At 38.7% G+C, this 21,456-nt stretch overlaps 2 protein-coding genes across 3 annotated transcripts in view; both read right to left on the bottom strand.

Moving 5' to 3' along the window:
* LOC144294775 (olfactory receptor 56A4-like) overlaps positions 1 to 21,456 on the bottom strand; it is a 67,105-nt gene that overhangs the window by 21,706 nt on the left and 23,943 nt on the right. The window contains exon 3 of one of the 2 annotated variants that reach the window (XR_013362135.1): positions 12,826 to 12,894. The exons of the other annotated variant lie outside the window; for it this stretch is intronic. The gene's annotated coding sequence lies outside the window, so the exon portion shown is untranslated. The remainder of the gene's footprint in view (positions 1 to 12,825; positions 12,895 to 21,456) is intronic. 2 annotated transcript variants of the gene reach the window in all.
* LOC144295319 (olfactory receptor 56A1) lies at positions 11,297 to 12,420 on the bottom strand. Its single transcript, XM_077867702.1, has one exon. It carries the CDS (start codon positions 12,334 to 12,336, stop codon positions 11,392 to 11,394), a length of 945 nt encoding a protein of 314 aa, XP_077723828.1. The 5' UTR covers positions 12,337 to 12,420; the 3' UTR covers positions 11,297 to 11,391.

Raw genomic sequence — 21,456 nt, 5'->3', positions numbered from 1 at the left:
GCCTTATTAAAAAGAAGAGAGAGAAGACTCAAATTAATAAAATCATGAATGAGAAAGGAGAGATCACTACCAACACCAAGGAAATACAAACGATTTTAAAAACATATTATGAACAGCTCTACGCCAATAAATTAGGCAGTCTAGGGGAAATGGACACATTTCTGGAAAGCCTCAAACTACCAAAACTGGAACAGGAAGAAATAGAAAACCTGAACAGACCAATAACCAGGGAGGAAATTGAAGCAGTCATCAAAAACCTCCCAAGACACAAAAGTCCAGGGCCAGATGGCTTCCCTGGGGAATTCTATCAAACGTTTAAAGAAGAAACCATACCTATTCTACTAAAGCTGTTTGGAAAGATAGAAAGAGATGGAGTACTTCCAAATTCATTCTATGAGGCCAGCATCACCTTAATTCCAAAACCAGACAAAGACCCCACCAAAAAGGAGAATTACAGACCAATATCCCTGATGAACATGGATGCAAAAATTCTCAACAAGATACTAGCCAATAGGATCCAACAATACATTAAGAAAATTATTCACCATGACCAAGTAGGATTTATCCCTGGGACACAAGGCTGGTTCAACACTCGTAAAACAATCAATGTGATTCATCATATCACCAAGAGAAAAACCAAGAACCATATGATCCTGTCAATAGATGCAGAGAAAGCATTTGATAAAATACAGCATCCATTCCTGATCAAATCTCTTCAGAGTGTAGGGATAGAGGGAACATTCCTCAACATCTTAAAAGCCATCTACGAAAAACCCACAGCAAATATCATTCTCAATGGGGAAGCACTGGGAGCCTTTCCCCTAAGGTCAGGAACAAGACAGGGATGTCCACTCTCACTACTGCTATTCAACATAGTACTGGAAGTCCTAGCCTCAGCAATCAGACATCAAAAAGACATTAACGGCACTCAAATTGGCAAAGAAGAAGTCAAACTCTCCCTCTTCGCCGATGACATGATACTCTACATAGAAAACACAAAAGACTCCACCCCAAGATTGCTAGAACTCATACAGCAATTTGGCAGCATGACAGGATACAAAATCAATGCTCAGAAGTCAGTGGCATTTTATACACTAACAATGAGACTGAAGAAAGAGAAATTAAGGAGTCAATCCCATTTACAATTGCACCCAAAAGCATAAAATACCTAAGAATAAACCTAACCAAAGAGGTAAAGGATCTATACCCTAAAAACTACAGAACACTGTGAAAGAAATTGAGGAAGACACAAAGAGATGGAAAAATATTCCATGCTCATGGATTGGAAGAATTAATATTGTGAAAATGTCAATGTTACCCAGGGCAATTTACACATTTAATGCAATCCCTATCAAAATACCATGGACTTTCTTCAGAGAGTTAGAACAAATTATTTTAAGATTTGTGTGGAATCAGAAAAGACCCCGAATAGCCAGGGGAATTTTAAAAAAGAAAACCATAGGTGGGGGCATCACAATGCCAGATTTCAGGTTGTACTACAAAGCTGTGGTCATCAAGACAGTGTGGTACTGGCACAAAAACAGACACATAGATCAATGGAAGAGAATAGAGAATCTAGAAGTGGACCCTGAACTTTATGGTCAACTAATATTCAATAAAGGAGGAAAGACTATCCACTGGAAGAAAGACAGTCTCTTCAATAAATGGTGCTGGGAAAATTGGACATCCACGTGCAGAAGAATGAAACTAGACCACTCTCTTTCACCATACACAAAGATAAACTCAAAATGGATGAAAGATCTAAATGTGAGACAAGATTCCATCAAAATCCTAGAGGAGAACACAGGCAACACCCTTTTTGAACTCGGCCACAGTAACTTCTTGCAAGATACATCCACGAAGGCAAAAGAAGCAAAAGCAAAAATCAACTATTGGGACTTCATCAAGATAAGAAGCTTTTGCACAGCAAAGGATACAGTCAACAAAACTAAAAGACAACCTACAGAATGGGAGAAGATATTTGCAAATGACCTATCAGATAAAGGGTTAGTTTCCAAGATCTATAAAGAACTTATTAAACTCAACACCAAAGAAACAAACAATCCATTCATGAAATGGGTAAAAGACATGAAGAGAAATCTCACAGAGGAAGACATAGACATGGCCAACACGCACATGAGAAAATGCTCTGCATCACTTGCCATCAGGGAAATACAAACCAAAACCACAATGAGATACCACCTCACACCAGTGAGAATAGGGAACATTAACAAGGCAGGAAACCACAAATGTTGGAGAGGATGCGGAGGAAAGGGAACCCTCATTACACTGTTGGTGGGAATGTGAACTGGTGCAGCCACTCTGGAAAACTGTGTGGAGGTTCCTCAAAGAGGTAAAAATAGATCTGCCCTACGACCCAGCAATTGCACTGCTGGGGATTTACCCCAAAGATACAGATGCAATGAAACGCCGGGACACCTGCACCCCGAGGTTTCTAGCAGCAATGTCCACAATAGCCAAACTGTGGAAGGAGTCTCGGTGTTCATCGAAAGATGAATGGATAAAGAAGAGGTGGTTTATGTATACAATGGAATATTACTCAGCCATTAGAAACAACAAATACTCACCATTTGCTTCAACGTGGATGGAACTGGAGGGTATTATGCTGAGTGAAATAAGTGAGTCGGAGAAGGACAAACATTATATGGTCTAATTCATTTGGGGAATATAAATAATAGTGAAAGGGAATATAAGGGAAGGGAGAAGAAGTGTGTGGGAAATACCAGAAAGAGAGACAGAACATGAAGACTCCTAACACTGGGAAACTAACTAGGGGTGGTGGAAGGGGAGGAGGGTGGGTGGTGGGGGTGAATGGGTGGCGGGCACTGAGGGGGGGCACTTGACGGGATGAGCACTGGGTGTTTTCTGTATGTTGGCAAATTGAACACTAATAAAAAAATAAAAAATAAATTTATTATTACAAAATGGAAAAAAATGAATGAAAAACAACAACAATAAAAGAGAAACAGACTCATAAATATGCCGAAAAAATCTAGTGGCTGCAGGATGAGGAGGGGGATAAGTGTAAACTATTTGGTTGAGAAAAAAGATGGTGGTGCAAAAGTAAAGTGAAGGTGGTGATACTAACCAAGGCAGTATTTGCCCCACAGCAAGAAAAAGACATGTAGAGAAGTATGATCTTACAGTCTCAGAAGTACGTTCTAGCAGAGAGTAGTTGGCTGGATAAGCATAGTGTACAGACTTCTTTATACTCCTCCAAAGGCATCAGCAGACCCAGGAAGCTAAGGAAACTCACCCAACTCTGAGGAAGCACAGCACATGGACCTATAAACAGACCTCTTTTTGGCTCCATCTACAGACAAATCAATATTTACTTTTTCAGGAGCAAGCATAAGTCTCACAGCTACTTTCCCAAACAGGACACAGTTCTTAATTCTATTATAAACATCCAAGCGAAGGCAATAAATTCAGTGACTGTGGAGGAAATCCACCAAAATCTGCCCTTCCCTAAAGTATTAACTCATCAGGTCCCCTACCTGCTATGTCCTAACAGCAATGTCCCTTGACAGACCAGAAGAACTCTGCACAAACTAAAGGACTGAGCATAAAATGCATTAATCATTTGATTTCCATGCCAGGATCCTGATGTCATCCTAGCAAACCTCAAGAAAGCTTTCAGGAATATATCTGGACAGTCTGAGGCTAGAGACTGGGTCTGGAGGGGAGGACATTCAAATCCCTGTACCCATGCACTAAGATGCAGCATATTATCAAATGAGGCTCTAAGGCTGACAGTGTCTCAGAGAGACCAGGAGAACCATAAAATCTCCAGAAGTCTCCTACCACTTCTCACCCTTCCCACTACACAGCTTGAAGTTCTACTGACAATCGTTGTGTACAAATGACATAGATAAGGGTAAGTTCACTGAACAGAGTTCTTCCTCCTCCTCAACACACAGATAAATTTACTTTTTTCCAGGCTCACCTGTATTTAAATGAGGCTATAAGATTGAGTTTGGCCAAAGAAATGGCATGCATTTACTAGGCATAATACTTACAGCCTACTTGATGTCCTCTACACTCTCTCCCTGCCATTCTGGCCAGTTGCATTTAATCCACTGGAGACATGAAGCCCTAGAAATGATGGAACCACACAATGGAAGAAGCTAGGTCCCTGAAAGACAGCATGGAGAAGAGCCTCCCCTCCCACATACTTTGAATGAATGTCGTTAAAAAATAAAGTTGTATGTGTTAAACTACTGACATATTGAGATTCTTTGTTTCATCAGCCAGAAACTATCCTGATTAATGCTGGAAATACTGAGAAAGTTGACAACCAGAGCTAGAAAGATCACACAACAAAGAAAGCTGACATGTCTACTAAATAATAAATCTAGGGGAAATGTTGGAACAATTAAAATAGTTGTGTGTATTTGCAATTGTTGATTCCATTGACAAGTTATTACAATAAGTAGATGAGCTTAGCAGAAAGTTGACTGGTCTTCAAGTAGAAATTAATTATAATAGATAAAGTTCATAAATATGGAAACTTGAAGAATTGTCCTACTGCTTGGGAGATCGAAGGTTAAGAGAAAGTTTTACGTTGTAAAACTTTGAAAAACAGACTATTAGCAACCAGCACTGCCAAGAGTAGATTATGTGTACAGTTGTCTTACTCAAGTCCAATGGCCTTAGATAGACACCATTACCTAAAAAAACACTGACATGGTGAACTAGAAAAGGCAATAACAAAATGAAAGAAAAAATTTAAATTATGCTTAAGAAAATATGTGCATTTGATTATTAGTGCTTGGAAATGCCCTGATAAAAACAGGTCAAAAATCTGTTTGGTTTTTGAGGGTGTTTATTGATAAAGGCACCTGAGCTTAGCTTTTAAAGAAACTTTTTGATTAAGAACTAAAACAATAATTGATCTTAATATTTTATGAGCTGGAAGCAGGCTCCAAATGCAATAATGAAAAAAAGTCACATGTTCCAGTGCCTTCATGTTATAATGCCATGGGGAACAATGAAGAAGACACAACCCCCCAAAGGCAGAACAAATGGCCATAGAAACAATGGTAAGTTCCTCCCAGAGAACATAACCAATGTTTAGTCAATGTTTAGTCACTTTCCACCACTTCAGTGGGTAAAAATGTTGCAGCACCTGCCACCAAAGTATTCCAGCCTTACCATGGACAAGTTCCTACTAAACGAATTCCATGGCTCACTTCCAATCTTAATGTCTGGTAGCAGTATCTTCTCCACCATTATCAGTGCAGTGAGGAGAAAAATGACTGGTCCACAAAGAATCACATCAGAACCTGATGGAGAAGACCCTCACTGCTCGAGATCTTGGACTTCGTGCTGCATACAGTGACTGCATGAAAGCCTGGGTAGTCTCCCTTGGGAAAAGAGTAAGTATATTTTACATGCGAGAATCTCTCTTGTATCATTTCTCTTTAAGAAATGAATATTCAGGGGATCCCTGGGTGGCTCAGCGGTTTAAGGGCCTGCCTTCAGCCCAGGGTGTGATCCTGGAGACCCCAATCATGTGGGCTCCCTACATGGAGCCTGCTTCTCCCTCTGCCTGTGTCTCTGCCTCCCTCTCTCTGTGTGTCTCTCCTGAATAAATAAATAAATAAAATCTTTAAAAAAAAAAAAAGAAATGAATATTCAGTGACCCAGCTTCACCTATAGGCAACTGGATCTATGTGAGCAGTGTGGCCAATGGAATGATAGAAAAAGTGATGTAAATCTCTCCCCAATTGAGCCACTAAAACCTCCTACAAGATCCTGAACATTGTCTCCCCTCCATCTCATGACAGCCAGATTCAGAAATACCTGTGGAGATCCATAAGGGCTTAATACATGGAGGATCCATATATGGAAGAAGCTTGCATCTCTAAGTGTTGACATGAACAAAGCCCCCATGAATGGGTTTGGATGAGAAGTAAACTAGTATGTTCACTTAGTTGTCAGTTACTAGTATGTTAAGGTACTGTGATATCTTTGTTGTAGTAACTAACTTCACAAGTTTTGATGAATTCAATATATGATGGGTTTTGTTGTGCACTGCCTCTGCTATCTATAATCTGAAACACAAAAAAACTCAGAACACTACAAATCTGTCTAGGTGAAGTCTAAAAATGTACCTCAATCCCTAGACAATATTTTGGGAAAAATGGATTTAGTTAGCAAACATACCTGATTCCTCTCTCTTGATTCTGGTCTGTTAGCTGAATGACCATTCAGCTAGGTATTCAAAAAGGTATTTTACCTTTTTGTTCTATTGCTTAATCTGCAAAATTGGGAATAATGATAATTCATGAGCTATGTTGACTATAATTTCTCTAAAAGTAGTTTATCTCTTAGTAACTATCTATACTAATCACTAATGTGTTAAACACACATAAAGCACTCAACTAGTTTTTGGCTGAGTGGATAAAGAAGTGAATTAATATTGTTATATATTGTCCTTAGCCAATACTACTAATGTAACATCTTATTAAATACCAAGATACAGTCTACTCTCATGAATTCTAGACTAGTGTCATTGATTTGATATTGATTTTGAATGTCACTGAAGAAAAGAAAATCAGAGTATAAATTGTTATATTCCTTTTATTCTTTTAATAATTAAATCCCCATGTGCCGTGTGAGCAGGAAATACAGTATCTTCTTGAAGCCACTCACTACCACTTCCCTAAGTGTTGGAGATCCCAGTTTTCTTCTTTTTTTTTAATCTAAGATTTTATTTATTTATTCATGAGAGACACTGAGAGAGGCAGAGACATAGAGGGAAAGGCAGAGACATAGAGAGAGAAGAAGGCTCTTTGCAGGAAACCTGATGTGGGACTTGATCCCCAACCCGGGATCACGCCCTGAGTCCAAGACAGACACTTAACTGCAGAGCCACCAGGCTTGTCCCCCTACTCCAGGAGTTTTCATAACAAGGAGTTGTCAGTTCCCCTTCAAACTACAGCTCACTCATACATGGAATATAAGAAATAGTGGAAGGGATTATAAGAGAAAGGTGGGGAACTGAGTGGGAAAAAATAGAGAGGGAGACAAACCATGAGAGACTCCTAACTCTAGGAAACAAACAAAGGGTTGCAAAAGCGGAGGTGGGTGGGGGGATGGGGAGACTGAGTGACGGGCACTGAGGAGGGCACTTGATGTGATGAGCACTGGATGTTATACTATATGTTGGCAAATTGAATTTAATAAAAACGAAATTAATTTAAAAAATAAAAATCAATGAAAGAATGATCAAACTATGGGCAAAGGTTGAACGCACCCTGGTATTGCTATGCCCATTAGTGGCCACAAGAGAGCAGTATTGACTTGCAGGCTATGAGTATTTTTTTTACTCCTGGCTATAGCTCCAGGCTTTATAGACTCTGGCTGCACAGTTTGGTGTCAGGATGACCATATACTAAAAGGCTCCCAAACTCCACTATATTGTATGTGGAAAATGTAATTTTGTTCCTTCAACAATATTTAGGTCTTCATTTTGAGCACTGGTCACCAACATTGACTTCCTTTTTTCTCCAGATAATTTAATTCCAGGAGATTTGTTGTTCTTTCCTGCTACTGCCCCTTTATTTAAATCTGCTTTGGTCCTGAACAGCAGTGTTCAATGGCTTCAGGTATCCGATTCCAAAAGGCTCTGTATTTCTCTTGCAAATGTGACTACATTCAAACCAGGGAGTGGAATAAGTGGCAAATGGTTGGCCTCTCCCCTTTCCCTTCTCATATTTTAATACACCCCCTTCCAGTACAATTGGACCATAGTGACTCCACAGATTTTCAGTAAACTAACAAAACATCTTTTTTTTCTTCCAGTTTATTGAGATATAATTGACAGCATCACAGAAGTCTAAGGTGTACTGAATAATGGCTTGATTACATATGTAGTGAAATGATTACAAATTTAATTAATATCTAGTTAATATCATAAGGAAGAAAAAAGTTTTCCATGTGATGAGAACTTATAGAATCTAGTCTTTTAGCAACTTTCAAACATACTATACAGCAGTGTTAACTATAGTCGCCACGTTGTTCATTATATCCCCAGTACTTACCTGTCTTAAACTGGAAGTGTGTACCTTTAAAATGTCAACTTAAAATGCTGTTAGTTTCTGATGCTTCATTCTATCCATTCAGGACCTGTTCAAAGACTATACTAAAGGAACATTTTTATTTATTTATTTATTTTTTGCTATGGGAGCTTCATGGCAAACTTGTGTCTGCTGTACAAGATCTAGCTCTTTGGGTAATCCTGTTCCTCCATTTTCTTTATCTGTAAAAGGAATCACCCCAAATCTGTCTTAGAACCACTGTGTCCAGTTCCTTGAACCATCTACACAAGGTTTGACAGTTTTGTGAGAAACTGTGGTCCTCTTAATCTGTCTCCCAAGGACCAGAGTGGAGAGCCAACCTCAAGTATGTCTTGTCTGTTCTTATACTTAGGGCTCTACTACCTGGAACTAAAGATGCATTATAAACACTATGAAGACTCCTAACACTGGGAAATGAACTAGAGGTGGTGGAAGGGGAGGAGGGTGGGGGTTGGGGGTGAATGGGTGCCGGGCACTGAGGGGGGCACTTGATGGGAAGAGCACTGGGTGTTATTATGTATGTTGGCAAATTTAACACCAATAAAAAATAAATTTATTATTAAAAAAACAATATATCCCAGCAGATTGAATGAAAAAAAAAAATAAAATTCTTTGTCTTTTCAAAAAAATAAAAAATAAATAAACACTATTGGTTACTCTTCTATCCACTTCAATATCGTAAACAAGGAGATGTTTGCTGAGTCCCCTGATGTGCCAGAAGCTGTGCTCATCACTACGGAGAATGACAAAAGGTGTGCTGGACTCTACATCCCTTACAAATTCCTAATACAAACTGTAGTTTCTATAACCATGTAGAGGCAGTTTGAGTCAAGCTTCTTATAATTATAGTGGCCGTTTGCACTGATCTACAGAAACCTAGTGGAGGAATTAAGATCTGAATAAGATCCGAATTCAGGAATTCCTCTTTGAGTCCCTTCTGTATTTGCACCTGGGAGAAGCATAGCAGAGGTAGGGAAAGCACTCCTTGAGAAACCAACGGAGTAGACCAAATGCTGGGCATATCACCTAACAATGTGTCCTATTCCTATGAATTGAATCCTTTTTTTTAGATGTTCAATATATACTAATATATTGAAAGTGCTCAAAACATTTGAGCTTTTGTTTTCATTGTCATTACTATCACTGTTACCAGTATGTAAGGATGTTGAGATTATTGCTATTATTTAGGTCATCAGTGTTGAAGCTGGCCCTTCTGTCCTCTGAGGGACAGGAGGAAGGTGGTGGTAGATAAACTCTTCCAGCAGCTGTGAGATGGAGGGGAGTCCTGTGAGAGAATTCTCTTGTAGAAAATGACAAATGCTTAGTCACACCTATGGCTCTGGCTTAAGGAAATGAGAGCCAAGCATGAGGGTATTGAGAGCCCATTCTTACAGGCAAATGGATGTCATTTTCCTTTCCTGCTGTTATTGAGTGTGGCTTTGGAAGAGTCTGCCCTAGAGCCCACAGCAGCCCTAAGCTACAGTTACTCTGTAGAATCTCCACTGAGTGATGCATGCAGTCTCTCTCTATTCCTCTTGACAGCTAACTCCAAACTCTTCCACAGCTATGAAAGCTGTCCCTGTAACATTACATTATGATGCCATGTCTCTTTGCCTACCTGCATAGGAGGACTTGATTCTATGTCCAGTGTCCAGTCCCTGAGAGCTAGTGTGCACTGTAGGGTGCTGCCTCAGTTGTCCCCTATATGGTCATAAGCCCTCAAACTCAGAACCAACAGAAGCTGCAGAGTCATTAACTCTTGTCTCTCAGCCCCAGACCCACCTATCCAGATATGCTTTGAGATGCTGGGATTTGAACTCTGGGACTCTTCTTTGTCAGCTGGCTCCCTTTTACTTTCCACCCACAGAGAACAACAGGAAAAGACTTGGAAGGCTAAAGCAGAGCAGAGGATCCTTGTTTCTTCCTGTCTGTTCCTGTCGTGTCAGTATCCCTGAGCAATGACTGACTCATCAAAGGCAGCAGAGTTGATTCTAGACTTCAGGATTTATTGGTTGGTTGGGTTTTGGACTTGAGTTTGATTTGGGTTTGGGTTTGGTTTGGAACTCCCAGGGTCCAATCAACCTTATTGAATTTCCTCTCAGGTACCAGCAGTAGCAGGACAGAGTCTCATCATCAGAGATATTAATCCCAGCTCTGAAGACACCTCCTCTGAGCTCCTGTGACAGCAGTACCAGTTTAAGGTAGCATCCTCCTTAGATATTTGACACCCAGTCCCATGGGCTTATCGCCAACTTTCTAAGGTCCAATGATCAAATTCTTCCCAAGTGTAAGATTCTTCCTTCAGGTGTTACCTCTGGCATTACTTCAGCAGCCCCTGTTTTAGTTTCAAGTTTCCAACATCCATTTAACCATTTGCTTATATTAAATCTCTGAAAACAAACAGTGCAATTTCCTTCCTCTTCTCCTCACTAGACCTACTATTATCCAGAAACCTGACCCTTTGCTATGTCTTCTCACCTTCAATGAGAGCTCTTGAGCAGAGTCAACAGATCAAATAAGACCTGATTTTCAGCTTCCTAGGTATGTAGGAATATTTAGGAGAAGTGGCCAATCCACTGTCCCAGTCAGTTTCCCTATTTTCTGGGAAATGGCTTCCTTTCTCCCCATCTCTCTGTCAACCAATGCTCATTTCTAAGACTCGTTGAAAGTATCGAGACTGTATAGGATATAACAGGAAGCTGGCATTGTTGTATATTAATATGAACATTCTTCTCCTGCAGGCCTACAGATGCTTTATCAGGCAGGACTCTGCCTTTTCTGAAAACCCACTGGTTCTCAAGGAAGTAGGTATGGGCAGGAAATAGATATCCAGAAGAACAAAACAGAAGCAAAGGAGATAGAGGCTTGGTATCCAGGGTCAATTGCACTGGAGGGGGCATTTCTGCAGAAGAAGCCCAGGCTCTGGAGTCTGGATTTTGATCTCTGCCATTTCCCAAATAATGTGGTCTTTGACAGTTACTACTCTTGAAAAGCATTTTTTTTCTACTGTGTAAAATGGAAGTAATAACACCTGCAGAAATGTTGTGAAAGATTAAATTTACTTAAATAAAATTACCAAGGCTCAAAGCAGCAAATCAAGAAATACAAGTTCCTTCTTTTACCTACATTTATCTGAACCAAGTGAGAAAAATAAAGGAAGAAATCTGGGTCAGTTATGAAGTGAGCTTCAGAGTGTAAAATAAATACCAAGTTTTGTCCAATTCATTGCCTAGACAAAATTACTGAGGAGAAGAAAGAAAATGAATTAGAAATGTATTTTACATATTCACATCCTTTTCCACAGCAATTTATTCATTCCTTGTTTTATCTCTTTGGTCCGAACTCCATATACAATAGGGTTCAAGGCAGGAGGTATGAGGTGATGAAGGACATTGAGCAAGATGAGGATGTCCATAGGGACACTCTTTCTGGCCACATTTGTTAACACAACAACCAGCAGGATGGTGCTGAAGAACAGGATGAGGATGAAGTGAGAGCCACATGTGCTCAGAGCTTTGACAGCAGCCCCCTCAGCCTTGAACCTAAGCACAGCTCTTAGGATAAAGGTGTAGGAGAGGAAGATGAGGATGAAATCTGAGCCCAGTAAAGTCCAACCAGCCACAAATTGGTAGATTCTGTTAAGGGTGAAATTGTCACAGGATAGCCTGGACACAGACAAGTTGGCACAGATGCAGTTCTCAATGACATTTTTCCCACAATAATGGAGCTGGGCAGTGAGAATAGGAATAGGTGCAGTGAGAAGGGCATTCCGGGTGACAATGAAAGCACTAGCTTTGGCCACAAATTGGTTAGTGATGATGGATGGATACCTCAGTGGGTGGCAGATGGCCACATAGCGGTCATAGGCCATGACCATGAATGTGCAGGACTCCATGGGGAGGAAACTGTTCATGATGAACATCTGGAGGAAGCAGGCTGAGAAGCTGATGGACCTCAGATCAAACCAGAAGATGGCCAGGACCTTGGGGATGACAGTGAGGCAGAGCACGATGTCCAGCAGGGAGAGGAGGCTGAGCAGGTAGTACATGGGCTCATGCAGAGAGGCCTCCAGCCGGATAGTGATCAAGAGGGTGGCGTTGGCCCCCATGGCCAGGAGGAAGAGGAGGCTGAGGGGCAGAGACAGCCAGTGCTGCCAACTCTGGTAGTTAGGAAAGCAGATGAGGAGGAATTCGGAGACTGGAGCAGTGGAGTAGTTGCTGGGTGAAGCCATGGAATGAATCTTGAGGCTTCTCTTGACTATTTGTATGGGCAGATACAAGAGGCATTTTTTTTTTTAATTCACTTCAAAAGTGTGTTGCTCACTTACTCTTTAGGAAGATCATGATATATAGGAGACTCTTCCCAAAAGGCAGATCCCAGTCAATATCATAAAGACAGACTGGTGAGATTTGACAAATAATGCTATGATCTATGAAGGGAAATGAGTCAGTGAAAAAACTAAGATTTGAAAGGGAAATAATGCTAGGGAATAATCTCACATTAAAAATATGCAACAAATCATGTCAGTCTGGTACCAGTGTAATAAAAATAAAATGTTAATAGTATAAAAAGATAGGCCTAAAACACAACTAGTTTTTACAATTAACCAGTACTAAGATGAAGGAAGCATGAGAAGAAGAACACCTATTTTTAAATAGGTGTTTTTTGAGATAATTATTGACATTGATGTGGAATGAAAAACCTTTAATTAGATACTCACCTACTACCATAGCCAATATAATTTTAGATGGAAAATTGTGTTATATCCTTTCCCTCCACTCATGATATACTAGAAGAAAATAGAACACAAAATTGATTAAATCGGTCCTTTGCTAAGACTCCAATCCTATTTGAATACAACCATTTGTTCTCGAGGGCCTGTACCTGATCATCCCAAATGTTCTTAGAATAAGTCTAAAACTACAGAAATGGCTGCTTTTACTATAAATTTATAGTTACCAACTTTAAATGAGTCCTCAATGCTGCCTGTCCATCCTACAAAGCTTGCCCGATCGACTTTTCCTTCTTTCAAAGCTGTTTTCAAGCCTTCTTCATTCTTTTCAAACCTTTAACTCCACTTCTTCTCTTGAAGAAATGGCATCAACCACTACCTCACAGAGAAAAGAGATGCCCAGTGATATTTTCTTCAACTTCCCAAGATAAAACCTATCAACCTACTTACACATTCTCCCATCCTTTCTTTGTTTCCTCCCACTGAAACAGAATCTGCCCATCCTCAAACTGTCAAACCTTCTACCTCCTCCGGTGATTTGCAAAGCTCCTAGCCTTGCAGTTACATGATCAATGGTTTGTTCTACTTCTCTAATTTGGAGTCATATTTCCTTCTTCACTAGATCTGCCTTATTTTTCAAATATTCTCCAGTATCTTTCATCTTTAAAAATAAAAATAAAAAAGCCTCTTGGTTTCCTTCCAGTTATTTCTCCTTCTCCCTCCCTTCACACATAAACTTCTCACAAGCACTGCCACACTCACTGTCTCCAGTCCTCACCTCACATCTGTTCCACAGCTCCTGGCATGGCCTCCTTCTAATAGGGTCATGAAATGCCAAAAGAAGAAAGAAGAAAGAAAGAAAGAAAGAAAGAGAGAAAGAGAGAAAGAGAGAAAGAAAGAAAGAAATGAAGAAGAAAGAAAGAAAGAAAGAAAGAAAGAAAGAAAGAAAGAAAGAAAGAAAAAAAAAAGAAAATCTTGCTAAAGCAATTGATCAATTCCTCTTCCTGACACACCCTCTTTGTTTTGGTTTGCATCACAATCTCCTAGTTTATTTCACACATCCTAGTCTCCTCATTTTCTCTTATGCTTTTTCTTTTTCTTTTTTTCTTTTTTTTTTCATTCATCATCTTAGCATCAGTTTCAAGTTTCGGTCCTGGGTTCTCTTTGATTTTCTTTTTTTTTTTTTTTTTTTTTTTGAGATCTTATTTATTTATTCATGAGAGACAAGAGACAGAGAGAGAGAGAGAGAGAGAGGCAGAGACCCAGACAGCGGGAGAAGCAGGCTCCATGCAGAGTGCCTCATGTGGGACTCGATCCCGGGACTCCAGGATCATGCCCTGGGTGGAAGGCAGGTGCTAAACTGCTGAGCCACCCGGGATCCCTCTCTGATTTTCTTCATCCCTCTGTGCTATTCTGCTCTACTCTGTCTCCTACTTCCTTCATCCATATGCTCAATTACCATCTCCATGTTGATGATTACTAAATTATATCTTTTGTCTAAACCTCCTTAAATGCCTACTTGACATATCAACTTGGATTTTTCAAAGATATCCAAACACACCAGGTTTAAAATTAACCTACTATTTGTCTGCCACGCCTGGTTTTCTAGCATCTCCTATCTCAGTGAATAGCATGTATATCTGGACTATTCCACAAGTCAAGGGCTAGAGACCATCTTGAACATATCCTTCACCTGTACCACCTATTTAAAACCCACAACCAAAACCTGTCAAATTTTCCTTTTAATTAGCTCTTGAGTCCACTTACTTCTCCATCACCACTATCACCAGCCAAGACTACAGTACTATTATCTCTTGGGTGAAATTTACTGAAATTGCCTCTTACTGCATTCTAGGTTTCATTATAAAACCATTCTTGGGATCCCTGGGTGGCGCAGCGGTTTAGCACCTGCCTTTGGCCCAGGGTGTGATCCTGGAGACCCAAGATCGAGTCCCACGTCGGGCTCCCAGTGCATGGAGCCTGCTTCTGTCTCTGCCTCTCTCTCTCTCTCTCTCTCTGTGACTATCATAAATAAATAAAATTTTTTTAAAACTTTAAAAAAAATAAAAATAAAAATAAAACCATTCTCTACTTTGAAATTAGAGAAATTTTTTAAAATATTAAAACATGATCTTGCCACTCATCTGATTAAAATATGCCATTGGCTTCTCATTCTTAATAGACATAAAACAAAATTCTGAACTTTAACTTTATTAGATCACAAGTTTATGAGAGAAGAAACCATGTTTGTTGGTGTTTTTCATCATTATAAGTACAGTGTATAGGTAGATTCCTTTATAGGTGCTCATAGTTAATTGAACAAATTATTTAATAAATGAATGAATGAATGAATGAATGAATGAATACTAAGTCATATATCATTTGCATCCTTCTCCATTTTCCAGCCTCATCTGATACCTTTCGTTCTCTCACTCCCAGAGCTCCAGTCACACTGTCCTTTTTCAGATCTTCAAATACAATATGCACTTTCTCCTCCCTCTTCTCTTAGAAAACTATGCATCCCATACTTTTATTTACATGTCTACATCCACTTACTTTCTATTCATCCTTTACATCTCAGTTCAAATATTCCCTTCTCTGCATGGTTTTCTCTAATCCTCTCCAGACAAGATACAGATATCCTATTTTATGTTCTCATAGCATTTTATCACACCCTCACAGTTTATATGTGAGTAATAATTTGGTTATACTCCTTCCCTCATGTCCAGTTAGACATTTCATGCCATGATAGGAGGAACTATGCTCACTAACTGGTACAGTGCTGGCATTAAGAGGTACCCAACAATATTTATAGAATAAATTAACTGCTTTATGAGCAGAGTGATAGAGAGGGACAAAATAAAATTTTCTAAATCAGCCTGAGGAGAAAAGGAAGCCTTTCTAAAGTTATCAACACCTTAGCTGAGTTTTGATGGAGGTGGAAGACATACATGCACAAAATTGTAGGTAGCATATTTCAGATATATAAAATGGGTTATGTAAAAGCATGGAAATAAGTTGGAGAAAAAGTTCATAAGGAAACTCTATGATATATTCAATTTGACTGGAGCCATGAGGGTGGGGAGTTGAAAGAAAGAGCAGAAAAAGAAGTTAAAAACAAAGAGAAAGCCAGATCATGAAGGACGTTTTCTATGCTAAGGATTTTAGAATTAATCTAATATATAAAGAGAAGACAGAAATATTTTCATTAGGGGAGAGAGGTGACTAGGTATGGGTTATAGGAAGAGGACACAATGCCACTGATGATTTGAGTAAGGAGAGACAGCAAAAGCCAAAAGAATGGAAACTGCAATTGCCCAGATGAGAAGTGTTGTCCAAACAAAGTCTGAGCACTGAGGATGGACAGAAGCAGCATATTCTGGTGGTAATGTAGACAGCTATGAAAGATACAGGAGGTGAGAAGCCCAGAATTTTCTGGCTTGAATAAATAGAATCACCAAGGTGATCACAGGAGAATTAATAGGTTTAGTGTGTATGAGTATATGTCAAGACTGAGGTGTTTACACTCTACATAGAGATTTATCTTAGACTGTTGGAAATGAGGAGTTTTGAACAAATTTGAAGGAATCTGGTTTAAGATATAAATTCAGAAAGCATTAGCACATAGCTGAAGTATTTGGAATAGCATAGAGCTGATATGCCAGAAAATAACAACACCAAAGGGTGAAAAAAGAAAAAAAGAGACATAAATGGATGGCCTCCATTTATGAAGGAAAGTAAGATAAATGAAGTTCATTGAGAAAGTAATTTATTATTATTACTATTATTTACTCTTTAACACTTAACACATAGATTTTGGACTTCTTTGTCTCACTCCACCCTCCTGTGAAATATCTGAAGACAGACAAAGTCCACTTTTCCACTCATACACACCAATATTCTCTAACATCCCACAGATTCTTAATAAAAATCTATTGAAAAGATTTTTGAATTATTGGGCCTTGGTGTTTTATGTTGTTGGAAAATCCCAAGGAGGGAAAGGGAGACAAGAGAGTTAGCCAGAGTTTCAGTGTGCTGGAGAGGACACTGAGAAAGGGAGAGAAAAAGTCCTGTGGTGGTGTCACTGAGGGGGCAGGCCACAAATCCATGGTGGAACTTGGGTGCTTCTTCATGCCACTGCTTATAGGTGCTCCTCAAGAACCTACTCCTCGGTTAATGGTAAAACCCCGGGCTCAGTCTCTGGCTTAAGAAATCTTTTGCTTTTGCCCTAATTAATACAACACAAAACATTCTTATTTTTTGCTCCTATCATATCCATTAGAATTTTCTTGAATTTCCTCCAGTTTGGTCATTACCACATTATCCATACAAAACCTATCTATCTCCCTGCACCAGTCTTTCCTCTCCTTCTTGACCCTTATCCTCTCTATATCCTATTTTCTCATCCTGGTCAAATATTATTAGCACTTTGTCCTCTTCTAGCATTGTTTAACATAATCTTCATATCTGTTTATGCTTCTTCTCAAAGTTTACTCACTGATCAATTCTCCTATGTATCTGCTTCTGTTCTTCACATATTGCTCATTAACTTTTGGAAAAGTGAAATCTCTATTGCTCAAAACTTATCAAGTCCAGGACACTTGTCTTCAGCCACCCAGTGTTACCACTTCAGATCAGAGTCTATTAAATCCCAATTCTTCACTGCTTAACATTGGAGAATGGGACAGAGGGAGGAAGTGAGAAATCTGGAATAGGAGAGAAGGAAAAAGGGACAGATTCATAGATATCCTGAAAGGTAGAAGTACACATTGAACATAAGTCAGTGATGTGGTATATGAAGTAAACATCGATTTAGGACTTTAAAACTAGACTGACAGTATTAGCTGCAATATACCAAATGTCTAGTATGTACCAGGCATTCTTTTAAGTGATATATATATAATTTAGATATAAATATTAAATTATAAAAATGTAAATTAACTATAAATATATTTTGTACACATACAATCTCAAGAGCTAAGTAGATGAAAATCTTTCTCAACCCTATTCTGGTTATTTCACTTGGAGTATCCTGTCCAATTCAGTACACTATGTATTAAATCATATAAGTTATAGGATGATAAAAAGCAAAGGGCATAATCATTACAAATTATAGATGTGTGACCTGCCAAAAACAACTTCAAAATATAGGAATGGCTGTCTTGGGGAAAAGGGCAAGACTAGGACCATCAGAGAGATATCACAGAAAAATTGAGCCCAATTGAATATGAGAGAGAGCTTTCTATAAATCTAAAGGAAGTTCTATCTCTCCAGTTTAAACTGCTCTACTGAGACAAGGTTGGGAGGCAGCTTCTTCATCATCATTTTTTTCTGAATCTCCATGCAAGGCAACTAGTGACATACTAAACTCGGCATCCCTACACTCTCTATCCCATTGTCGAATTTATAGATCTCCTTCCTTTCCTGATCAGACAAGATGAAGTCCAATTCTCTACATGCACTAAATCTAACCAAGCTAGGAAATGGAATCCTCTTTTAGAAAGGCAGAGGGAAGAAAGAAAAACTAAGACGTTTCTTACAGAGGTGCTTAGGATTTCGGAATGCTAATATATCCAGAGCCACTATATCTCCCACCTCCTCATTGTCTTTTCTTCCTGTTAATTGGAGGCTGCCTATTAGAAAAGGTCCCTGCCTGTCTTGTCACTCTTCCCATCTAGATCCAATTCAGTCTGTGCTATCTACCCACCCTTGGCCCCAGAACTTACAGAAGATGTCAAAGGATGAGTCTTTAAATGATATATCAGCTGTATTGGTAATCATGCTGGGACTTTGCTAAATAAATCTGAAGAGTTTTATGAACTCCTATTCCTCTCCTACCCTCCCTTTTTTGGACCCAGATGGGAAACAGTGGCTTGGAAAATAGACTTAGGAGATGATGATCTGAGTCCTTTGGGAACTGTCTTATTATGCTTCTGCAAGTAGGAAGTTGGGATGTGAAGAATGGAGTGGTTTAAAACTAAGGTTAAAACTTGCCGGAAGCCAGGAGCCAATGATCTGGTGCACAAACCTGACATGGTCAAATATGTAGGAAAAGAGAATATAGAGCAATCCCTTTTGTTATAATTTTAAAGTTTTGAGTGAAATTTCTGAGTGACCTACGGTAGTTAAGTTTTTTTACATTTTTTCTCATTGAATCATCTCCCTTAGATAGGAATGAGCAACTCTTTGAAGTAGGAACTATTATCCTCACTATGTAGGAAATAAACAGAAAGATGAAGCCTTGCCCAAACTCACCACAGCTAGCCTACATTCATAGCCACGTCAATCCAATTCCAATGTCTGTTTTCTAAATGACATTTCTCTATACTAACAAATGTGACCATAGGTATTGATATCCTAAACAAAATTCTAGCAAGTCAAGTTTAGCAAACTGTTAACATTTTTTAACTGACAAATATATTTATCTTTTGAAGAATGCAGAGTTCAATACAAGGAAATTGTCAACACATCAAGATTGCAGATAAGATCATGAAAATAAAACCATTCAAATCATAAGAAGATTTAAATACTAGCTCTGGCATTTTCTATTTGTGTCATTCATCCATTAAACAAATACTAACTACCACTTATGCCCCACAAACTGTATTGGGCACTGTATACAATGCTGAATAAAGCAAACACAGTTCCTATCCTCACCAAGAGCTCATTCTAATTATGTGGTTGTTAAAAGAAAATAGGCATCTCTAAATGTACTTCTTTGAATAATTTCTAAGATATATTGTTTAGCAAAGAAGCAGCAAAAACAGGGATCCCTGGGTGGCGCAGCAGTTTAGCACCTGCCTTTAGCCCAGGGCTCGATCCTGGAGACCCGGGATTGAATCCCACGTCAGGCTCCCGGTGCATGGGGCCTGCTTTTCCCTCTGCCTATGTCTCTGCCTCTCTCTCTCTCTCTCTGTGTGTGTGTGACTATCATAAATAAATAAAAATTAAAAAAAAAAAGAAGCAGCAAAAACAGTGCACAGAATAACATAATTTTAATGCTATGCAAAGAATACATATAAAAAGTGTATATATAAATACATATGTTATCATATATTTTATTATATATAATTAAATTACCTCTAAAAGAATATATAAGAAACCTGGAAGAATAGTTGCTTCTGGAAAAGAAAACTGTGCTTGGCAGTATAGAATAGAATGGTATCTTAGAGATTGCTGGTTATTTACCCAATGCCCCCATTCTTAACAAAAAACAATTTTATTGGGGTACCATCTATACTGCCAAAATACTATACCTCTCAGATTCTGAATGTTAGCAGATGTCATTTGGTGGGGTTTTTAGGAAGACTGTTCAACATGAACTAACTCAATTGAGAAATGAAGGCCTTTAGCCCACACTCCTTCCTTATGGATTGAGGATTGATACCTGAATTTCTAGTTTAAACTATCAGCAACTTTGAGGATAAAAGTCAGTTTCTAAATATGATAAAGAAGAAAGAGAGAAACTAGTGAAGCTCTGGTTTCAGCCTTGGATGCCCACTTCTGAAATGCTTCTACGTGAAAGGAAAAGAATTTTTTAATTTGTTGGTCACCATATTTGGAGTTTCTATTATATGCAGTCAGATAAACAGAGAACGAATTACTTTTACTGAATACCTTTTTTAATCTTCAAAATTTTGAACCATGTACCTATATTATTTTTTATTAAATATATTTTTTTAATATTCTTTCGAGGACTCCCAGGTAACTCAGTGATTGAACATCTGCCTTCAGCTCAGGGTGTGATTCTGGGAGCTGGGATTGAGTCCTGCATTGGGCTCCTTGCAGGGAGCCTGCTTCTCCCTCTGCCTATCTCTCTCTCTCTCTCTCTCTCTCTCTCTCATTAATAAATAAATCTTTAATTTAAAAAAAAGTATTCTTTTGGTAAAAACAGTAAAAATATAAAACAGCTAAATGCTGAAAGTTTTGGTAATTATAAAAAAGAAAATATACAAAATCCTAACTCTGGGAAATGAACAAGGGATAGTGGAAGGGGAGGTGGGTGGGGGGATGGGGTGACTGGGTGACAGGCACTGAGGGGGAGCACTTGATGGAATGAGCTCTGGACATTATACTAGATGTTGGCAAATCGAACTCCAATAAAAAAATATACAAAAAAATAAAATAAAATAACATATAAAAATTAAAAAAAATAAAAATCCTATCATATACCATCATAGAGCATTACTATGGGAGTATCAGTTTAGGTAAGGTAGATCAAAAAGGTCTTAAAGAGAGGTATAAATAGGAAGACAAAGGTAGAAACAGGACAGGCAAGAAGGCTATTATCTGATCCAGGCAAGAGATGGTGGTGGCATGGACTAGATTGGTGGCAGAGGAAAAGACTTTGAATAAACAAATTTTGGGAGAATAGTCAAGTCAACATAATTATGAATTAGAAATGAGAAATGAAGTATTCAATGTAAAAATCAAATATGAATCTTAGGAGTCTATCTTGGGCAACTTGGCAAATATAGGCTCATTTACTGTCATGACATCACACATTAGGATTTCTGGGTATTATTGAGTGTACATCTGAAATTTTTGATAATAAATTTAATGTGAAATCAGTAAGTTTATTTACAGGATTTTTTTCCTAGTAAATTTCAATCTTTTACA

This window comes from Canis aureus, chromosome 23 (genome assembly GCF_053574225.1).
Source record: "Canis aureus isolate CA01 chromosome 23, VMU_Caureus_v.1.0, whole genome shotgun sequence".
Lineage (NCBI taxonomy): Eukaryota > Metazoa > Chordata > Mammalia > Carnivora > Canidae > Canis > Canis aureus.
This window is presented reverse-complemented; position numbering and strand designations above follow the sequence as displayed.

Bases quoted from the DNA above. Each gene is read 5' to 3' on its own strand.
- LOC144295319 (XM_077867702.1), bottom strand. From the start codon at position 12,336: ATGGCTTCACCCAGCAACTACTCCACTGCTCCAGTCTCCGAATTCCTC.